Source organism: Loxodonta africana, chromosome 18 (genome assembly GCF_030014295.1).
Source record: "Loxodonta africana isolate mLoxAfr1 chromosome 18, mLoxAfr1.hap2, whole genome shotgun sequence".
NCBI classification, from domain to species: Eukaryota; Metazoa; Chordata; class Mammalia; order Proboscidea; family Elephantidae; genus Loxodonta; species Loxodonta africana.
Genome location: NC_087359.1, coordinates 34657235 through 34678776, shown reverse-complemented (window position 1 = coordinate 34678776; position 21542 = coordinate 34657235). Strand labels below are relative to the sequence as shown.

The 21542-nt window shown below is 53.4% G+C and overlaps 1 protein-coding gene across 2 annotated transcripts; it reads right to left on the bottom strand.

The window, feature by feature from the left end:
- Window positions 1–1495: 1495 nt before the first annotated feature.
- On the bottom strand, window positions 1496–16900 carry LOC100673693 (keratin, type I cytoskeletal 19). 2 transcript variants are annotated; one of them, XM_064271092.1, is made up of 10 exons: window positions 15114–16900; window positions 5997–6018; window positions 5527–5867; window positions 4502–4584; window positions 4234–4390; window positions 3554–3715; window positions 3345–3470; window positions 2930–3150; window positions 2408–2433; window positions 1496–1876 (listed from the first exon to the last, which is right to left on the bottom strand). In XM_064271092.1, the coding sequence occupies exons 1-10, from the start codon at window positions 15441–15443 to the stop codon at window positions 1764–1766; spliced, it is 1581 nt and encodes a 526-aa protein (XP_064127162.1). In that variant the 5' UTR covers window positions 15444–16900; the 3' UTR covers window positions 1496–1763. The 2 variants fall into 2 exon arrangements, with proteins under 2 accessions (XP_064127162.1, XP_003414512.3); XM_003414464.4 differs by lacking the exons at window positions 1496–1876; window positions 2408–2433; window positions 2930–3150; ... (4 more) ...; window positions 5527–5867; window positions 5997–6018 and adding exons at window positions 11184–11546; window positions 11649–11774; window positions 11891–12052; window positions 12340–12496; window positions 12712–12794 and having other exon boundaries at window positions 14889–15435.
- Window positions 16901–21542: the final 4642 nt, after the last annotated feature.

Here is a 21542-nt window from a genome sequence, read left to right as displayed (position 1 = left end):
GGGAGACAGGAAGGGTTGCTTTGGACTTAATCTTGGAAAAATCTGGGAGGACTTCCTTGAGGTGGTGTCTGTTCCTCTGGGCACTTTAATGGCAGACAGAAGTGCCTTGTTCAGGAGAAGACAGTGGCTGTGGGGAGCGGGAAGGGGTGTCAGCTTTGCAGGAAGGCAGAGACAAAGCTGGCTTGGCAGAGGTGTCTCTGGAGGTTGGGTGTGGCTGGCTGGAATATTGGAGAGGATCCAGCACCTACTGTGGTGGGTGAAGGAGCAGAGCAGCGGCAAGGAGGAGGGCCCCCTGCCAAGGCTGGGAAGGACAAGGCTGGTGGTACAAATGTGGGCCCAGCCCCAACCATGCCTTTTACTGCCTGTGAGTCCACCGGGCAAATAGCTCACCCCTCTGACTTCTATTTTTTTATCGTTTTATTATTATTATTATGGTAAATATATATGTAACAAAACATTCATCATTTCAACGTTCTTTGCCAGCTGCCAGCTGCCATCAAGTCGACTCTGACAGTCTAGGCACGTACAGCCAGGGACGATAATTATGTTCATCTTGTTATTCAACCATCGCCATTTTCCGTTTCCACATTTTTCCATCACTCTTAACCGAAGTTCAGTGTCCCCTAAGCAAGGAGTTCCCCTGTCACCATCCCTCCCACCCACCCCTGGTAACCATTAATAAGCCTGGCTCTCTATACACTTGCCAATTCTAGATATTTCACATAAGTGGGATCATACAACATTTGTTCCATTTTCTCAAAAAAAAAAAAAAAAGATGGGAATAATAAACCTTGACCCCCCCCCAGTCATGAGGATCAAATGAGACAGGTGGGTGGGTGTGCCAGCGCAGTGCCAGCCATACGGAGGTGAGTCGATAAAATCAGTCGTTCACGAAATCGTTATTGGTGAGTCAATAAAATCAGTCGTTCACGAAATCGTTATTGGTGAGTCAATAAAATCAGTCGTTCACGAAATCGTTATTAGATGCGCCCAGTTCTGTGCTAGCAGGAGCGCTTGCTGTAAAGGCGATTTCAACGCACGGCTACCCCGCGTAGAGCTGCGCTCCCTACGGTTTTCAAGGCTGTGACCTTTGGGAAGCAGGTCACCAGGCCTTTCTTCCGAGGCAACTTTGGGTGTGTTCGAACCATCAACCTTTCAATTAGTAATTGAGCGCTTAACCATTTGTGCCACCCAGTGACTCTGTGCTAGGGGCCCTAAATTGCTCTGAGAAGGTCCCCAAGCCTCCATCCACTACTTCTACTGTCACCCCCTGGGGTGAACCAGAAGATCGAGTTTGCCTGAGCAGCACTGGGTTTGTCCCAGGCACCAGCCCTGGGCATCCCAAAGAATGAATTATGACCATTTAGGAAAGATGCCAAAGTGGAGGGAGAAATCAGCATGGGGGCCCTAGGCCTCCTCAGAGGTCAGAGATCAATCTAGACCCCAACAAGAAAAATTGGACCCACTCCAAGAGATATTTGCCAAAGGAAAACAAGTCTTTATTGCATGAACAGACACCGTGCAAATGAGCTGGGTTACACAACACTGTGTCCTCCACCTTCTATTCTAGAGGAAACAGGGGGTAAGCTGGAGGGGTGATAGCAAGCATGTAAAGCCCCGAACTAGGAGGCAGAGGGACCCTCTGCAGGGGATCACTCTCTGAGAGCAGGGACTGGTGTTTGCTTTTCCAGCCCCTCAGACCTGTCCTCTGCCCAACCTGGGAAGGGTGGGGTGGTGAGGGATGTTTCTCCTGCACTGGGCACTTAGATTTCTGTCTTTCGGGAAGACACTATCTTCCCGTCCACTGACTCCTCTACATTGATGCGGACTTTGCTGCTGCTGCTGCTGCTGCTGCCACCACCACCTCCCAGGAAAGCTATAGAAAGAAGGAGAAAGCTTCAGAGCAGGGAAGCCTCCCCTCCCTCCCACCCAAGGTGGCCAGAACCTTTACTGAGTTCCGGGAGAACTGGACCGCACCCCTGAGAATGGCCACTGGCCGGGAGGTCTGGAGCTGAATCTCTCATCCAAGAGATGGGTAGTGGCGGCAGCAGGTATACCTGGCGACAGGTGTGCCCAACAGTGAGCAATAATGGCAGGTTTTTTAAGCTGCACATGAACAGGGAGTCTTCCTGGGCATCTTACACAGTACGCATGTGAAAGGTGGGGCCTGAGGGAGAGACATGCCCTGGACAAAGCGTGCTCAACCTGGGAGGCTCTGAAAGTCTCCAGCCTCATTCCCACCTGGGGCCAGTACAGGGTCCTTTTGAGAAAGAGAGATTAACAGGAATGGGAGTGTTCCCACCCTACTGAAATGTTTGGCATCCTTCTCCTTCCTCCCTATTCCAAGAGGAATGGTGGCTTCAACAGTGCCCCCCATCCCCTTGCCAAGAGAGTTAAGCCTTCTTACCTTCCCTGGTGCCAATGCCAGCCATCCTGAAAGAGAGAGGGATGCAGATGTATGCAAAGGGCAAAAGCTCAAGTCTCCCTAATGGAGGCCCCTGTGGGTGGCTAAATGGTCCTCGCCAGCCCCCATACCATCACCACCCCCCAGGACCGACTTCTCTAGGGGCTGGGACCTGCAGATAGCCCTTCCAAGCCTGCTATCCCCAAGTAGATAGATTCTGACCTACAGCAATGCTCCATCTATGTCGCACAGAGAATGGAACCAGCATTAAATTTTAGAGAGCATTAGCCCAACCTCTATCGTTTACAGAATAAACATAGGTCCAGAGAGGTGAGATGACCTGCCCAAAGTGATACAGCCAAAGACCAGAGCCCAGAGGCCAGAACTCCTTACTCTTTACTCAGCTCTCTTTGCGCGGTAACACACTGCCAGTTGAGGGACACTCTATTATCCGTTCTAAATGAATCTCTACCCCAACCACAGCCCAGCCCCTGCCTTCCCTCCTTCCCTGTGCCCCACCCATACTTGGCGTCCTGGCCCTCCAGTAGGCTGCGGTAGGTGGCGATCTCCTGCTCCAGCCGCGTCTTGATATCCAGCAGCATATTGTACTCCTGGTTCTGAGCCTCCATCTCCCAACGGAGCTCACTCAACTGGGTCTCCAGGCTGCTGATGAGCCCCTGGATCTGCTGCAGCTGTGTGGCGTAGCGGCACTCAATCTCTGCCAGGGAGTTCTCCAGGCCGGCTTTCTGGAGAGACAACAGATGGGTAGACACATCAGGCTGAATAAGAAGCCAGCAGGGGCAGGGGAGAAGAGAGGGACTGAGTAAGGGGCAGGCAACCACCCCTGAAGGGGCTTGAGAACTCCAAGGCTTAACTAGCCATGGAGGATGGGAGCGCCTGCCATGTCCCAAGACACTGGGATGCAGGTGGATAACCCTACCGTGCTGAGTTGTGACTGCAGCTCGATCTCCAACCCCTGGAGAGTGCGTCGCAGGTCTGTGATCTCCGTCTTGCTGGTCTGGATCATTTCTGTGTTGGAAGCCACCTCCTTGTTCAGTTCCTCAGTCTGTGAATCACCCACAAGAGGAGTAAGCCTTATAGCATTCTCAGAGACCTGGAGAGCTGGAGTAGATCTGGAGGTTAGCCCACCTTGCTGAAGAACCAGGCCTCAGCATCCCGGCGGTTCTTCTCTGCCATGGCCTCGTATTGCTCCCGCATCTCAGCCAGCACACGGGTCAGGTCCACTCCTGGTGCTGCGTCCATCTCCACGTTGACCTGGCCAGCCAGCTGGCTGCCATACTCCTTCCTCTCCTGCAGGTGCAAGAAACCCATTTAGAAAGTGGGCAGAAGAGAGAGCCAAGGGTCTGGGGTCCTGTATGCCCATCCTGGCTCTGTCCCTAGCCCACCATGTGGACTTGGCACATTACTTCCCCTCGGGACCTCTGTTTCTCATTGATTGAAAATGATGGATCGATGGATGGATGGATGGAACCTTGATCACATGAGCCCCCCAGCTCTGAGGGTCTCTCTTCTGCTGTATGCCCTACCAAGGGGGAATCCTGACACAGCAGGGCTCTGTGCAAGCTTGTGAAGCAAACCAGAAGGACAGCAGTGCACACTGGCTGCCCTGACTGGCTGAGGGTCAGAGAAGAGGAATCTGGGTTCACCAGAGGATAGTGAATGAGGATAACACCTTCCTCTCCACAGGGACCCCTGAATGGTGTATGTGGGTGGTACATTTCTAAACCACTAAGCCCTTTGGCCAACTATGAAGAAGCACCAGCTGCCCACTCTGCTCCCACCACCCCCAGCCCCTGCCCCACCCTCACCTCCTCATGGTTCTTCTTCAGGTAGGCCAGCTCCTCATTCAGACTCTCAATCTGCATTTCCAGGTCAGTCCTGGCCAGGGTCAGCTCATCCAGCACCCTGCGTAGGCCGTTAATGTCGGCCTCCACACTCTGGCGCAGGGCCAGCTCGTTCTCATACCTGGGAGGAGTGAGAGCCAAAAGTAAGGAAGAGGAGGGGCCTGGGGTGCTTGAGTCAGGAGAGGGAGAGGAAGGGGGAATGTAGGAAGGGGAAAGGGAGGCAGGAGCTCACTTGAGTCTGAAGTCGTCCGCAGCCAGCCTGGCATTGTCGATCTCCAGGATGACACGGGAGTTGTTGATGCTGGCTGCCAGGATCTGTAGGAGATGGGGAGTTGGTGCCCAGAGGACCCCCTCCCCTCTTCCCTGCTGCTCTTTCAGTCCTACCCCCAAGGTTGGAGCCCTCACTGAGAATCTCCCCTCTGACACTATCTATTGAAGCCTGCAGGGTCCTGGAGCAGGGTCCACCTCACCCTGAGTGTCCATTACTTGATCTGGCCCCACGCCACCCTCCCTGAGACACTCGAAGGATTTTCCTCACTGTTTCTAGGACCTGGAAGACCACGGATAAATACTGCCTGGAATCCCCTGTGGGAACTGTCTGGCAGGGCATGGTGGAGTGGGGTGCTGTAGGCACTGACAATAGCCCTTCCAGGGGTACTCCACCAGCCTCCTCTGTGAACAGCTCATGGTCCGCTGGCTCTTCTGCATACCTTGACAAAGCCCTGAAGCATTCGAGCCAGTGGGAACTTGGAGGACCACTACAGAAGGCCTTTTAGAGAGAAGGAAGCAGGACCCAGGCAGTGGACAGGTGAATGAGTGGGTGGCAGAGCCTGTAATGACTTTCCAGGTTTCCTAAGTTCCAACAGTTCTTTCGGCACTAAAGGGTTAGGTGAGAGGTCCTGGCATTTAGGGGCATGAAGTTACACGCAAGCACCATTCTTGCAAAGAAGTAATAGAACACCTTGTGCAGAATTTGGCAGGGTATGGGGGGCAGGGGTGGAGGTGGGGGCTACTCTCTATAATTGCTCCCACCGGTGTCCCCACTGGTCCTGACCAGATTCCCGAGATCCTGCCGGCACTACCAAGTCAAGCGCCTGGAAAGCACCCTCTGCGTTCCAAGTTTGCTGAGGCTACACACCGGACAGTCATCGCCTGGGCAGGAAGGAAGCGATCTCCTCCAGTCACCAGTAACACTGCCCTCAGAGACCGTGCAGGGCACTGACACCTGCTCTCCTCTCTTCATATTCGAGGACTTACCTTGTCCCGGATCTCTTCGATGGTCTGGAAATAGTGGCTGTAGTCACGCTCTGGGCTGGTCGGGCTCTGCTTCTGATACCAGTCTCGGATCTTCACCTCCAGGTCTGCGTTGGCCTCCTCCAGGGCACGCACCTTGTCCAGGTAGGAGGCCAGGCGATCATTGAGGTTCTGCATGGTGATCTTCTCATTGCCAGAGAGGAGACCACCATCGCCACCACTAAAGTCACGAAAGCTACCACCGAAACCCCCACCAAAGCCACCTCCAAGGCCACCTCCAAACCCTCCACCAAAACCACCTGCCCCTCCACCAAAGCCACAGCTCATGCCACCCCCATAGCCCCCTCCCAACCCCAAGGAGACAAACCTAGTAGAAGAAGCCGAGATGCTACGGCCTCCACCTCCCCCATAGAGACTCCCCCCACCAAAGTAGCCTCCCCCAGCTTGGAAGGAAACTCCCCGGGTAGAGCCACCCCCAAAGGTGGAGGATGAGGTCTGCAGAAACGTGGTGCTCATGGCCAGGCAGCTATGCTGGGGAGTTCTTAGCAAGCACAGAGGACTGGCAGGAGGTGCAGGGCTGGGCAAGGCCGGAGCACTACGACTGTCACCCCCAGCCTGGGGCTCCTTATATACCCCTGGAGGAGGTTATGGGACCGTGTCTCCTCCCACAAAGAGAAGCCAACACCTCTGCGTTCCTGACAAACACAGCTGCCTGCACACCTCCACGGGCGGATGGGGCTGGTGCAAAGTTTTTCTTTTTCTTTTTTTTAATGCAACAAAACGAATGATTCAGAATTAGTGGTGTCTTGCCCCGGGCCGTGGTTTTAACAGGTGGATTACAGGTTCGTCTCTACACAGAGAGCACTCTATCCACCACACCTACCAAGGCTCTGCCCGAAGCTGTTAGAACAGCCTGGAGCAGCTAGGCCCTTGGCTGGGCTTCTCTGCTGTCCCCAGCCTAAGACCATCACCCCAAGATGGGAAGCTCCCCCTCTCTGTTTGGGGGTCCACTTCCCCATTTCTTCTCTGTGTTCTCCCACTAACAGCATTATGTGTGAGCCTGCAGGGCTGGGGAGAGCGGTGGCCTCCAGGGATCAGTGGGCAGAGGCAGAGGGAGGAAGCAGGGGTCTTGGTGTCAGGCTGAGGACAGAATGGGGCATCTGGAGTCAAGTTCCAGCTGGGATGACCAGAGAGGCCAGCAACTGTCCTTTCCAAGATGGGGCAAATGGACACTCGCCCTGTCTATACTCCCTCCCCCACACACTGCTTCTGCAGCTTCCTCACCCCCCAGCCCCATGGCACTGGCACTCCCACAAAACCTAGCAGGCTCCGGGCTGACAAGGGGCTGATTGATAATCCCACCACCTGCCAACTGTACATGTCACTGAACCTGTGCTTGCTCCCAGAACACGTTGGGGCAAACCACTGCAGATAAGACTGGGGCAAGTTTCAGGAAGCCCCTGCCTCCTCCAGGAAAGGCATGTCCATGCTTAGCAGGGCCAGATTAACCCCTGTTTGTCCTGTCAAGCACTGCAGGGCTGGGGAGGGGCCGACCCAGAAGATTCTACTGTGCCTGAGCGTTGTGAGGAGGGAGGAGAAAGGGAGACAGTGCTGAGAACTTGAGGTTTAGGCATCACTTCACAGAGGAGACTGAGACTGGAGTGGGAGATCGACCCCAAGAGTGCCCTTTTTCCTGCCCACCAGCTCAGGGGGCCCCGCTTTCCAGGGATACCTCATACCTGTGGGCAGTGCCACTGGGCAGCATGGCCCAGCACTCCAGGCTTACAGGAAGCCAGCAGGTGGAGCCGGAGCCAAGACTGGGCTAAGGGTCCGGAAGTGGGAGTCCTGGCTCAAGGCTACAGCAAGGTGAGGCGAATATGGCTTTGGAGTCCCTCAGGCCTGGTTTCAAATCCTGACTCCATCAATTACTTGTGAGACCTTGAACCCGTTACTTTTAAGTCTCAATTTCCTAGAGGGTGCACTCTCGGCTGTCACTTACAGGAAGCCCTGAGGCCCAGGAGCCCTCATCCTGCCTCCTTTTGACTCCCTAACTCTGAGGGACTGGATGGTGGGATGAATGTCCAGTACCAGGGACTCCCGAGTACTCTCACCAGGAGGAGCTTTAGTCCGTGGGCATCGGAACATGCCCTGTGAGCCAAGAGGCTTAGCAGCATCACTCTTCCGTAGCCAGCTCCTATTGGACCATGTAGGGTGTTGTTATTGTTGCTGCAATAACAGTAATCCCTGGCTTCCACTGCATACTTCACAGTTTACAAGCCCTTGTGCATCCATTGCCTCCTCTAATCCACAAGACCCAGAGGATGATCCCTGTCCCTGTTGCAGAAGGAGTGACATTGGGGCTCAGAGAGGTCAAGCAATTTGTGCAAGGTGGCACAGCATGTAAGGGGCAGCACCATGACTAAAATATGTCTGACAGCCATTCAAACAAAAGGCAGGAAAAGAGAGTCACTTCACAGAGCCCAGATTCCTGCAGGGGAGCTGAGGGTGACGAGAGGGGGGCTGTGGGTGGCTGAGTGGGTGTGGCCTCCTCCTCTCCCAGCTTTTCATTGAGCCAGGCCCTGTTGAGTTCTGGGCCCAGACAGTACCGTATTGTGCTCATGGGTGGGAGGATATTGTCTTTTCCTCTGAAAGAAAAATAATCAAACTCAGAGTCAGCCAGAGCTCATTTAAACCTCTGCAGACATTACAGCCCCAGCAATTAACACAGGAACGATTACTCTCCATCACCTCAGGGTTAGGGAGAGCTGGGCCCTGGCCGAGGCACAAGCTGTCCCCTTGCTGCCCTAGTCACAAATCCCTGGTTATGATCCAAACTCAGAGCCTCAAGCTCAAGGTCTGGGTGAGGCCCCAGGCCTGCTCGTTTGTACCAGGCAGTGATGGCTGGGTGGTTTGGTCCCAACCCAGGCTACAGCCCCAGGCCCTGCCCCAGGCATCCCGCCCAGGACGCTGTGCCAGTTTCTGTCCTTTGCCCACTGTAGCCTGAAGGGCCATCTCTGGAGCTGGGTCTTCCCTCCTCTGGATAGGCAGGGCAGCCCAGTGGAAAGAGCCAGGTCTGGAATCCACCTTGGGATGTGACTCAACCTCTCTGAGCCCAGTTCCTGACTTGAAATTAGTTCATAAAAACTGATTCCAGTTATGGGGCCATCATGAGCATTTGATGGCAATGTGGGAAAGTGGTGTTGATAGGTGCCACCGAGTCGATTTTCAATTCACAATGACCCCGAGTGACAGGGTAAAACTGTCCCATAGGGTTTCTAATCTTCATGAAAGGGGATCACCAGCTCTTTCTCCCGCAGAGCTGGTGCATGAGTTCAAATCACCAACTTTCACTTAGCAGCCGAGTACTTAACCATTGCACCACCAAAACCGAAACCAAAGCCCTTGCTGTCAAGTTGATTTCAACTCATAGCGACCCTATAGGACAGAGTAGAACTGCCCCATAGGATTTCCAAGGAGCAACTGGTGGATTCGAACTGCCAACCTTTTGGTTAGGAGCTGAGTTCTTAACCACTGCACCACCAGGGCTCCTTACCACGAGGAGGGGGGCTCCATAAACATTAGAGCCCACACCCAGTTCCCCAAATCTCCAAGGAGAGGCCATGGCAGAGCACTGGACCCGGGGCCTGGAGACTTACCTTCAAATTCCTCTTTTCTCATTTATTAGGCGTGTGGCCTTGGGTAACCATCCCTCCTCTCTCTGCCTTAGTCTACCAATTGAGGAAATGGAAATAACTCCTCCCCAGTCTGACTCACAGGGCTGGAGGGAGCTGACCCACAGGAAATGCTTTGCAAACTGCCAAGTGGTCATGATGACCAGTAGGGGAAAGACCCCACCTCATACTTCTCTCTCCCCCACATCCCAGCCTCCTTGGTCTGGACAAGGCTTTGGTCAACAGAGCACCCCAGCTTCTGTCTCCTCAGTCACAGCTCTGAGACCAAGACAGAAAAGTGTTCCCCCTTGTTCCCCTTCCCCCAACACACACAAAGGAAGGCTTCAATCCTGACACCCAGACCTGCTACCCAGTCACCTGCTTCACCTGTGTGGGCCCATACCCCACCCCACAGCCACATCCCAGGGGCCCCACAGGCACAGGGGAGGGTTTCAGTTATGACAGAGGAGGCTTTCATGGGTAGGGGACAAATACCTCCAGGCAGTCCCAGCCTGGAGGGTGCAGCAGACCTCTGGCCTCCAGTTCCACAGCTTTCTGGGAACTTAGGTGAGAGAACGAGGCTTGTGGGTGCTGGGGACAGAGCAGGGGATGGGAGCAGGGAGAAGCAGCTTCTGGCCCAGGGCGGCAGCAGGGAGAGAACCTGGCCTCACAGGTTCCTATCTGCCCCTCACCAGCTGTGTGATTTGGAGCAAGCAAATGAACGCTCTGAGGCCCACAGGCTTAGCACGTTGTGTGACAGCTCATAGGCCTCCTTAGCCTTCCAACAGCCCCCATGAGGGACAAGGAAGTGACACTGGTATCCCTCACTTGTCCCCTCCCTCACAGGGTTGGCCTGCTCTTACAGAGCTGTGGGGCCCTGACTCAGCCTGAACCTCTCAGCCAGGGGGAAGAGGGACTTCTTTATGGGCCTCTCACTTACCTTTAATTGTCCTCAGTTCTTGGCAGCTGCACCGTAAACCACAGGGACAGGACCATACCCACCCCAGGGCAGTGTTGTACCAGGAAGCTGGGGCTTGTGTTCCTTTGCTGGTGCAGGGTGGCCCTGGGCAAGCTCAGGTTGGGGGTCTGTGTGGGAGGTCTGAGTCACAGCTGGGTCCCATTCCAGCCTCTGGGCCCAGGCATAGGCTGGTGGGCGTCAGGGGCTTAAGAGGGTGCCCTGAATTGATGAAATGTGCTAGTGCATGCACACAGGCACACAGGACCCCCCTCCAGCTTGCTCACAGCAGGGTGCCTGTCCCCATTACTCTGGCTCTGACTCAAAACCCCAGCCAGTTCTTCCTTCAGCAAAGTGAAGAAATGTGTCAGAAAAAAACAACCCCAGGGGATCCCAGCCCTGGGCCTTCACACCTGAGCAAGAGTGGAATGTACTCAGAGGATCTGGCACGAGTAGTGTCAACCCTGGGAGACCACCTGGGCAGGTGTGGCACAGTGGGTGGGCTAAGAATCAGGAAACCTAGCTTCTAGTGCTGGCTCTGCCATGTACTCTCTGTGGCTTTGGACAAGTTACTTAACCTCTCTGAGCCCATTTCTTGATCTATAAGATGCAGCTCAAACTAACTGCCTCTAAGGGTTGTTTTGATTAAATAGCACATAGTAGTCAATAAAAGTCAATTCCACACATGTAGTCACCAACTCTCAGGAGAGCACAATGGAAAAAAAAACCAAATCTGCAAGCAAAAACCATCCCATCTTTGCCGTGTGCTGGATATAGTATATTATATAAAAAATACAACCAACCATTTCACCTTTCTAAGCCTTAGTTTACCCCTCTGTAAAATGGGAACACTGCTTATTTCAGAGTTGTCGTAAGGAACAGGTTAGATAAATGAAGACCACTGCAAACAGGAATTACAGGAACAGTATGTGAGTGCACTCCCTTCCCTTTCCTGGGACAGGATGGACCTTGGTCCAAATAAAACCTAACTAGAGCCAAGGCCTGGTCCACCCCATGGGCTGAAAGAACAAACCAAATGTCTTTCCAGAAAGTTTTATTGGCAGTTCTGGGGGAAGAAACAGGGTCAAGGGTTCCTTCCCTTCTCTACCCCTGCCCAGAGGGATCCCTCTGCAGGAGGGCAGGAAGCCCAGGACTCAGTAGGCCTTGATGGGGGGCAGGGCATCCTGGCCCTCGAGCAGACTGCGGTAGGTGGCAATCTCCTGCTCCAGCCGTGATTTGATCCCCAAGAGCTGCTGGTACTCCTGATTCTGCCGCTCGGTGTCAGCACGCACTTCGCTTAGCTGGGCCTCAATACTGCTGATGAGCGCCTGGATCTGCGCCAGCTTGGCCCCGAAGCGGGCCTCCGTTTCCGCCAGCGTGCCTTCCAGGGCAGCTTTCTGAGGGCAGGAAAAAGGAGGACCATGACTCTGCAGAGCCCTGTCCCCAGAGAAGGCACAGCCACCCCACCACCAGGCTCCCACGGGGTCTGGGGCACATACCATGCTCAGCTGTGACTGTAGCTCAATCTCCAGGCCCTGGAGCGTGCGCCGCAGGTCAGTCACCTCCGTCTTGCTGATCTGGAGTTGTTCTGTGTGGACAGCGACCTGCTGGTCCAGCTCCTCGGTCTACAACAAGAGGAGGGAGGAACAGGCATTCAGACAGAACTTTGGCTGCGGGGGGAAGGGGCATCAAGCCCTCTCTCCTTGCCCCCTCCCCAAGGGCACCTGCTTCCCCTCCATACCCGGCTGGTAAACCAGGCTTCAGCATCCTTCCGGTTCTTCTCGGCCATGACCTCATATTGGTTTCTCATGTCGGTCAGGATCTTGGCAAGGTCGATGCCCGGAGCAGAATCCACCTCCACACTGACCTGGCCACCCACCTGGCCCCTCAGGGCACTGATTTCCTGGAAAGACAGAAGAGATGGGCATGTCAGGACCCTGAGCCTACTGGGCCTGGGCCAGGTCACCCTCCTCCCCTGGCTCACCCCAGGCCAGATGGGACTGGTTCTCAGGTGTAGACCCAGGAGCCAGCACTGTGGGATAAGCTGGGTCACCACGCTCCCCTGCTGGAACCCCAGGACCCATGCCGAGGGTGCAGCAAGTATAGCCAAGCTCAGGGAATCCAGGGTAGAAAAATGTCCTCAGCCCTGGGAAGCTGGGGCAGGATGGGAAGGCCCAGCCTAAAACTCACTTCCTCATGGTTCTTCTTCAAGTAGGCCAGCTCCTCCTTCAGGCCTTCGATCTGCATCTCCAGGTCGGTCCTGGCCAGGGTCAGCTCATCCAGCACCCTGCGCAGGCCGTTGATGTCGGCTTCCACGCTCAGACGCAGGGCCTGCTCCGTCTCAAATCTTTCAGAAGAAACAGGTGCAGCCAGACCAGGTTACCCCTGTACCTCTGAGGACTACCCCACCTCCCAGAGTTCAGAAATCCATGGGGGTGGTTTCTCCAGGCCAGCTGGGGTGGGTGAGGTAGAGTCCAGACCCCACTGCGCTGAGCCCCACACGGGCCTGGGATTGGCCCTCACCCTTCCCTGGCTCCCAGATGCCCCAGTGCAGACACTCACTTAGTCCGGAAGTCATCCGCAGCCAGACGGGCATTGTCGATCTGTAGGACAATCTTGGAGTTTTCAATGGTGGCAGCAAGAATCTGGAAGGCAGCAAGCAAGAGGTTGGCACCCGTTCAGCATATAAACACTGCGCACCCACTTTCTTCCCAGAGGAAAGAGAGGAATAAATGAATATACCCCCCCATTCCCTAGACACCAGGGCCCCTGGCACCCATCGGCTGCCCATTGGCCTGCTCTCTGGGTGGCTGTGGACTCCATGCCCAGGAGCTGGATCAAGAGCAAGTGCCGCCTGGGAGGCAGGGGCTGGCCAACGGGGAGGTGTATGGGGAGGGGAGGACAGAAGGATAGCCTGGGGAGAGACCTGTGCCCAGGGACACTTGCATGCCCTTAAGGGAGGCAGCCTCTAGTGATCTATAAACCCAACGCAGGGAAGCAAGGGGGGAACGGGGCAAGGGCAGCATCAAGGGCTTACTTCTTTGTTGGCACTCCCCCCTTAAGCCACATTCTGCCCTCAGGGAAGAAAATTCCATTTTTTGAGCATCAAAGTGGTGTAATGGTTAAGTGTTATGGCCGCTGACCAAAAGGTTAACAGTTCAAATCCATCAGGGGCTCCTTGCAAACTCTGTGGGGCAGTTCTACTCTGTCCTATAGGGTCACTATGAGTTGAAATCAACTCAACAGCAACAGGTTTGGTTTTGGTTATTATATCCCAGGCACTTTGCACCTCATCTTCCAGCCTATGGAACTTCACTGCCAGGTCAGTGTATACTCCTATTTTAAAGAAGAGGAAACTGAGATTCAGGGTACTTTGTCCAAGTTCACCTCACTAGTAAATGGCAGGGCGAGATTTGACCGCAGTGCTCTCGGCCCTGAGGGGGCCTATTGGCATCATCCAGCCTATCATTGATTAGTGTTCTTAGATACTTAGGTTCCGAAGAGCCAGTCGTGACTCGTTAGTTAATGTACCGGGTGATGGTCTGCATCAGTTTTTGTTTGCCTGTTTGTTTGTTTTGTTCTGTTTTCTGCATCATTTTTTTAACAAAAAAAGGACCAGAAATATAAAATATCAGAGGGCATCACCCACTGTAGAATGAGAATTGTTTCAAGAAACTTTTGCCTCCATTGTGTGTGTGATAGAGCAACGATAAATGTGTGAGTGTGCACAGTAAAATTTCTTTCTTACTGGAGGTAACAGTTTTAAAAGTGTGTAAAGCACTCTTCTAGTTGTCTGTTTCTATCTCGGCTCTCCTCACTTTCCCCTGGGTCTTCTTATCCCAGGCACCCAGCTCCGGGCCCGGTGCCTGCTGGGCCATGGGAAATGTTGCTGGGAGCTGCCTGTTCAGACATCCAGCAGGGGGGTGGTTAAATATCCCACTGGCTCCTGATACATTTCTTCAGGACACAGCTCTTCCCTGTAGGCGGTGACCAAGCCCACCCCTGACGCCCCTTAAGATACAGGTTTAAGAACCTGTGGCTCTGACTCCTGGAATCCAGCCCAGGGCTCCCCACCCCACAGGTCAGACAGCCCCTGCTGCACCTGGTTCTCCCCAGCAGAGGTCTTCACAGAAAAGGACGCGCGGCCTCTGCAAAGTCCCTTCTTTACCCTGCCCAGGGGCCACAGCTGGCCTCTCCCATTCTCCGAGCGCCTCTTAGGCCCAGCATGGCCCCCTGGGCAGCGGAGGAGGGGCTTTGGCCTGACGCTGATGGAAGCCGACCCAGCAGGCCAGAGAAAAGGAATACAGAGACCTCACACCGGGGACTGCAGGGAGCCCGTCAGGCCCGGGAGGGGGGAGGAGGGAGCCCTAACTCTTGCATCTCCCTGTTGCTGCCGCGGCCTCTGGCCTGGCCACTGAGCAGACCACACGCGCGCCCCATCTCCTCCCACTCCTAGCACCCCCTTTCCTCAGCCTCACCGGCCCCGCCCCCAGCCTTCTACAGGCCCCACCCACCTACCCCGCCCGCCCAAGTCCCCGCCCCTCCCAGCCACCGGGTCCTCACTCCCTGCCCTCCCTCCTCCCGTGCTGTCCCTCCCCTGCCCCCAGCTCTCCGCCCCGCCCTGCGGGCACTCCCACTCCCTAACGGGCTCCTTCCCGCCCCGCTCCGGCCTCGCCCGGCCCGCGGGGCTGGGTTTCCCCGACGGCAGGTGCACTTGCCACGGCCCGACAAGTGCCCACCTTGTCCCGCAGATCATCGATGGTCTGGTAGTACTGGCTGTAGTCGCGGGAGGGCCCGGGGCCCTGCTTCTGGTACCAGTCGCGGATCTTCACCTCCAGCTCGCCGTTGGCCTCCTCCAGGGCGCGCACCTTGGCCAGGTAGGAAGCCAGACGGTCGTTGAGGTTCTGCATGGTGAACTTCTCATTGCCCGCCAGCAGCCCGTCGGACACGGCCAGGGCGCCCGCATAGCCGCCGCCATAGCCCCCGGAGGCGGACGAGGACACGAAGCGGGCGGACGACACCGACACGCCGCGGCCGCCCGAGCCCCCGTGGATGCTGGGCGCGCGGAAGGCGCCGCCCCCACTAAAGCGCACGGAGCCGCCGCCCAGGCCCCCGAAGGACGAGGTGGCGGACGACTGGCGATAGCTGTAAGAAGTCATGGCGAAACGGAGGATGCAGAAGTCGCTGGCCCTAGGAGCTGCGGTCGGCAGGAGGAGTGGCGAGGCCCTCACCTGGCGCCTTTTATGCCCCGGCGGGCTGAAAGGGGGAGGGGGAATGGTGTCAGAGGCGGACATCTGAGCCCCGAGGAATTCGCAGGCTCCTGTGTGCAAATATGGGCCCTCTCCCCATTGGCCAGTGGCTGGCGGCTCTGCCCCAACTCACCCCTCCCAGAGATTAGAGGCCCCTGCCCTCCCCAAGAGCTGACCCCACCTACCCCAGCACACACCCATCACATTCTGGATCCCTCCCTCCTCCCCCGGAATTCCCATTCTGACCTTCACCCATTAAGAAGCCCAGAGTTTGTCACCCCACAAGAATTACAGGCCCCTTGAGATTTTTTTTGGGGGGGGGAGGGGGTTGAGATTATACTCCCACACCACCTTCCAGCGACCACACACTCAGAGCCCCCCACATCATGTTCTGAGCCCCTTCCCTGTGATACACTCCACCACGCCCCTCCCCCCCCAACCAAGAGTACACTGGCCAGAAGCCCACACCCACTTGAACTAACAGCCTCAGAGCCCTCTCTCCCTTGACTCCCGTCAGTTCTCTCTGACAAAGGCACAATTTCCGGGTGGGGGTGCCCTGAGCCACAGGCTCCCTGGCCTCCCTGAGGCTAAGCAGCCCCACCCTGCTGCAGCCATACAATGCCCCCAGGTGACAATAGGCACAGTCCAGGAACAGCTGCAGGGAGCGGTACAGGCAGCTGTAAACTGGACCTTCACAAACCCCAGCTCAAGCCTGACTTCCACCGGGGTGCTGACCCCTACTCAGGGATTCTCACCCCAACCAAACAGCCCTCTACCCTCCAGCCTCAGGAGCAAGCATTCATCATCACACATTTATTGAGCTTCACTAACATTCCCATGATGAAGACTCTGAACCTGAGGGAGGCAACTAACTTGCCCATGAGGTATTTAGCACCTGCCACCCAAAGACAAAAATAAGATGGAGTCCCTACCCTGCTTGTGAGCACCTCAGAGAGGGCTACAAGCCTGAGTCCTGGTACAGCGAGTCCACATCCTAGTGCAGGGATTAATGACTGGAGCTAGGGAACATGTGCAAAGGTACTCATCCACAGAGTGAAGAGTCGTGATAACAGAGTAGAAGAAGGACCCCCTCTGCACTACACACAGCCCCAGCCCTTCTTTTATCCAGTAATTCCACCCCCATTTTTTAACCTGTTTGGAGGGTCAGGCCCGCTGCTGGACACTCCTGGTGGGGGGGACTGCAAAAACCTCACCCCCGGTCCTATTTCCAGTGACCTCACCACTCTTCAGAATTGTCCCCAGGGTTTCTTCTTGTCCTATGTCAGAGCAGTCACCCACTCTCAGAACAGAGGCCCTGTGCTCTTTTGAGAAGGTGTTAGGAAGATAGGCCAATCACTTTCCATCTCCAGGCCTCAGTTTCCCCCCTGTGAAATAAGGGGTGTCCCACCTCAGCCCTCCTCTCTGCATATTCTCACCTGGGCCACCTGTGACTAAATGAAGACTTGTCCCTAGCCTCTGAAACCTAAGTCCCCAGCAAACCGTCTTCCAGCCACCAAGTTATCCTGAAATGAACAGGAAATGCCCACATGCTCCCCCAACCCAGTAGGAGCCACCTTCACCCTAAAGAAGTGGCAGCTTTGGGCACTAGTTTATAGTGAGTCTGTTGCAGGAAGGTGGCAGGTAGGTTCCGGGAGCCCAAAGGTGGAAGAAGGCTTGACCCCAGGCCGGCCCTGAAAACAGGGTGCGGTGGGGCCTTCACAAAGATCGTAGCCACCAGGGCTGGCCCGACAGTGAGTCACTCCTTATCTGGCCCAGAGGAGGCCTGCTTCTCTGGGGAGGGGGAGATTAGCCAGATAGTTGCTATGCACACCAACCCCCAGCTGGGATTTGTTTTTCTGGCCGAATAGGAGGTTCTGGGAAGGGACGCTGTTAGGAAACAAAGAATAGGACCAACAATTCTACCCCGATAATTAAGGGGTTCTGAGCTCTCTAACTCCAGAGGAGCTTGGAGCTCCAGGCCCTTCCCCGGGGCCAGATTCATAAGAACAATTGACAATAGGGTAGTACAGTTGACAAAGCCTTTTCAGATCTCACTGGATCCTCACAGCAACCCCGGTGGCAAAGATGTTCTTGTCCCCATTTTATAGATGAATAAACAGAGGCTCCAAGAAGTGCAGTGACTTACTGGCAGTCCACAGCCAGGAGTGTCAGTCTTACATCCAGCCTGTTGACCCTCAGCCCCATGGCCTGGAATCTTGAGTGTGAATCACAGCCCTAAAACAGATACACAAAAATAAAACTGTACACAACTCTTTTGTCCCCTTCCCCAAAAATCTTATCATGCCAATTCCAAGGGCAGTCAGCCCCAGGTAGAACTGTGGGCTGGGATCAGTGAGAATCCCCTACTCTAACTCTGGCCAGAAACAGTACTGGGCCAGGAGCCAGGTGCCTACCACCTTCCGCCATGGGCTTTTGGCCACTTCTCTGATACCATGAAGAACTCAGAACAGTCTGTCCCTAGAGCTGCCCTCCCCAGAGATGGAAGCGAGGGACCAAACTGTTGCTTTCATTCAGAAAACAGACTGCATCGCCAGGGTTTTCAAGTCTGCCTCTGGCCACATAAGAGCTGAGCCTGATTTGAGTTGTATCCTTCTACCCTAATAAACCACCTCATCAAAAGTACAGTCCATGAGCTCTGTGAAGTGTTCCAGCAAACGAACGAACCCAGTAGAGAAAGTGCCGTGAGTGGGTGGGGGTTAAGAGGAGAGCTGGTGTCAGAGATAATGGAGAAGTTGGAAAGTGGACATATACTTGACCTCTGCCTCTCAGGAACCAGCTTTATGCTGATTCTCACTCACAAAGATATCCGTTTACTGAGGAAATGGGATACTGGTTGGGACCATTGGAAAGAAGCTGGGAGTGAGAGTCCCAGTCCCAAGGTAGAATGGAATGGTGTAATGATGGCGATGATGACAATGACTGTGATGATAAGGGTGATGATGATGATGATAGCCAAAATCTATTGTGCCAGCTGCTGTGTTAAACACTGTATACATTATATCAATTAATCCTTATACCAACCCTGTGAGCTAAGTATTATCATCCCCATTTTACTGTCAAGAAAGCTGAGACCCAAAAAGGTTGATAACTTGGCCAAGATCACACAAGGTAGCAGTGCACCACCTATCAAGCCCAGATCTTTAACTCCCGAAAGTCCTAACCACTGACGCTATTCCTCCTTTTGCAGGATGGGGGTCAAGGTGCCCTCGTCTACCTACCCTGGGGAAAGTGTCATCAAGTTAAGGGAGGCACAGTACCACCTGTCAAGGCCCTAGCTTATCCTCCCTGCTCTAAAAATTCTCTAGTACACAATAATTTGGTCAGTCAGTGGGTCATGCAAGCAAGACTCCTCAAAATTCAGCCTATCAGAGAAGACAGATTCATGTGTTTGAACAGAGCATCATTTGTAAAATGGAGGAGAGACAAGTAATATTGTGGAATTGTGGAATCCTTCATGAACTTGTAAATTGTAAATTAATGACCCCTTACGGAGACCATCCCCTTACCTCAGGGCCATCCCTTTACCTACAGACCACCGACATAAGGCGCCCAAGCCACTTTCTAACCCACTCCTCCATTCACCCAGCAAGTATCTAGCCCCTCGTCATAGTTGCTGGGACACAGGCAAATATAACTTTTTCCTGCCTGTAAGAGGCTAGCAGTCTGCTAGGGGAAAGAGACATATGGATACAAATCAGTGTTGATTAAATGTGGTAGAATGAATAACTCCATGAATTTCTGCTCCTTCCTGAAACCCTGCAAGAATAACAGTTAAGAAATATTTAAAGAGAAGAAAAGAGGAGTCCACAGAAGATGAGGCATGTCAACAACAATTTTAAAATTGTAGTACTAACAGGAAGTAACACAGCAGGCCAGAAGAAGCTGAAGCTAGAATTGGAGGTCTAGGGAGAGGGGCAGAGGAGAAGAGGAAGAGAAGGAGGCAGATTCTCCACACAAAACCCAGAGATGCTCAGGAATTGGAGGCACTAGTCACCTTGAAAGGAGAAGTGGAAGACAGGGCCGCAAAGACGGCTGGCAGAAACTTGAAGAAACAGCACCAGGCCCCCCTCCCAGAGGCCCTACCTAAAGACGGGCAGCCGGTGACTATCTCTCCCCAGCCCAGGAGATTTGCTCTTGAGGGTTTTCAATGTCAATATATGTAGACATTACTCATTCAATTTAATTGCTGCATCTGCTCCCCTGCTTCTAGTCTAAACCACCGCCCCCCCCCCAAAAAAAATCAAACCCATTGCTGCCCAGTCAATTCCAACTCATGGCAACCCTATAGAACACAATAGAACTGCCCAATAGGGTTTCCAAGGAGTGGCTGGTGGATTCAAACTCCAGACCTTTTGGTTAGCAGCCTGAGCTCTTAACCACTGTGCCACCAAGGCTTTGCTTCTAGTCTAGTGGAGGTTTATTTTCCCCATTAGACTGTCAAAATTACAAAGTTTAATAAAGTCAAGTCTTGGGGAAGCACTGGGCAAATGAATTCCCTCAAACACACTGGTGGAAGGAGAATTGTAACAGCCACTTTGCAGGACAATTTGGAAATGTCTTCTGTGAAAAATCCATAAACCTGATGAGTCGACACTCCTACTCTTCCATGTTTATCCTATAGCAACCCTTGTTCATATAGTCAGAGGGCCGTGGAAAGGATGCTCTTCGAAGCACTGTTTGTATTAGCAGAAAGACGGAAACAATCACTAGTAAAACCCAAACCCACTGCTGTCGAGTTGATTCTATAAGACGGAGTAAAACTGCCCATAGGGTTTCCAGGAAGCGCCTAGTGGATTCAAACTGCTGACCTTTTGGTTAGCAGCCAAAGTCTTAACCACTATGCCACCGGGGTTTCCACCACTAGTAAGCGGGTGGTTAAATAAACTGTGTAGCATCTATACTACGGAAGACTAGAAGCAGAAATTAAAATCAGTTATGCCTCTGTATATTGACACTGAAAACTCTCAAGAACAAGTTCTTAGATAAAATAAAAGCAGTAAGAGAGCAATTAATGCTTAGACCTGTACTTAAAAGACTATGTATTTTTACAGGTAGACACAAATATGTATGAAAGCATATAGATAAGGAAGGAGACACATCAGAAGGACAATAGATACTTCCTTTGAAGTGAAACTGATTGAAGGATAGTAGTCGAGGGGAAAGGAGCCCTCATGGCGCAGTGGTTATGCGCTTGGCTCCTAACTGAAAGGTCGGTGGTTCAAACCCACCACCCACCCTACAGGTGGAAGATGTGGCAGTCTGCTTCTGTAAAGATTACAGCCTCGGAAACCTTATCAACAGTTCTACTCTGTCCTATAGGGTCGCTGTGAGTCGGAATCAACGGCAATGGAAATGGGAAAAGTCAAGGGGAGGAGTCCCTAGGTGATACAAATAGATGAGGCACTCAGCTCCTAACCAAAATGTCAGAGGTTAGAATACACACAGAGGCGTCTCAGGAGAAAGGCCTGGCGACCTATTTCCAAAAAATTAGCCTATAAAAACTCTATGGATCCAAGGTACAGGGTCTCTATTTAACTGGAGCAACAGAGGAAGGAGACTCAGGAATAGGAGGAGGAAATGGAATGCATGGCTAGTTGCTTCCATGAACAACTTCCTCCTTTGCCATGAGACCAGAAGAACTGGGTGGTGCCTGGCTAGCATTACTGAATACTTTGATCAAAGATTCTGTAGAAGGATCTTAATTAAAAAGGGGAAAACGCAGAACAGGATTTCAAATTCTCATGGAACCCAGACTTTCTGGAGCTATGGATGCTGCATGAACTCCTGAAACTTGCCCTGAGATCATCTTTAAACCTTAAACCAAAAATATCCCCTGAAGTCTTCCTAAAACCAAATGGTAAAAAAAAAAAAAAAACCAAACGGGCTGCCGTCAAGTCAATTCTGACTCACAGCGAACGAAAATATAGTTTAGCTTAATTGGTAAAGAATGTCTGCCTTGAGCATCGTGCTCCTTTAAGAACTATCTATATGGGATCAAATTGACAACAGCAACTCGAAAGATTAGATAGGAATTTTAGAAGGCAGTAATGGGGAAGGAACAACTCGGAATAGGCGGGTAAGCATCAGTACACAACTCGAAGAATGTAATCAATGTCACTGAAT

Excerpts from the sequence above, each read along its gene's own strand:
- LOC100673693 (XM_064271092.1), bottom strand. The coding sequence starts at position 15,443 with ATGTCCGCCTCTGACACCATTCCCCCTCCCCCTTTCAGCCCGCCGGGG. Across the intron at positions 6,019-15,113 it reads GGGGCTATGGCGGCGGCTAT|ACCTCATCCTCCACCTTTGG; the intron begins GCGGGCGCCCTG and ends ACGTTTCTGCAG. Across the intron at positions 4,391-4,501 it reads GCGGACGACTTCAGACTCAA|GTATGAGAACGAGCTGGCCC; the intron begins GTGAGCTCCTGC and ends CACTCCTCCCAG.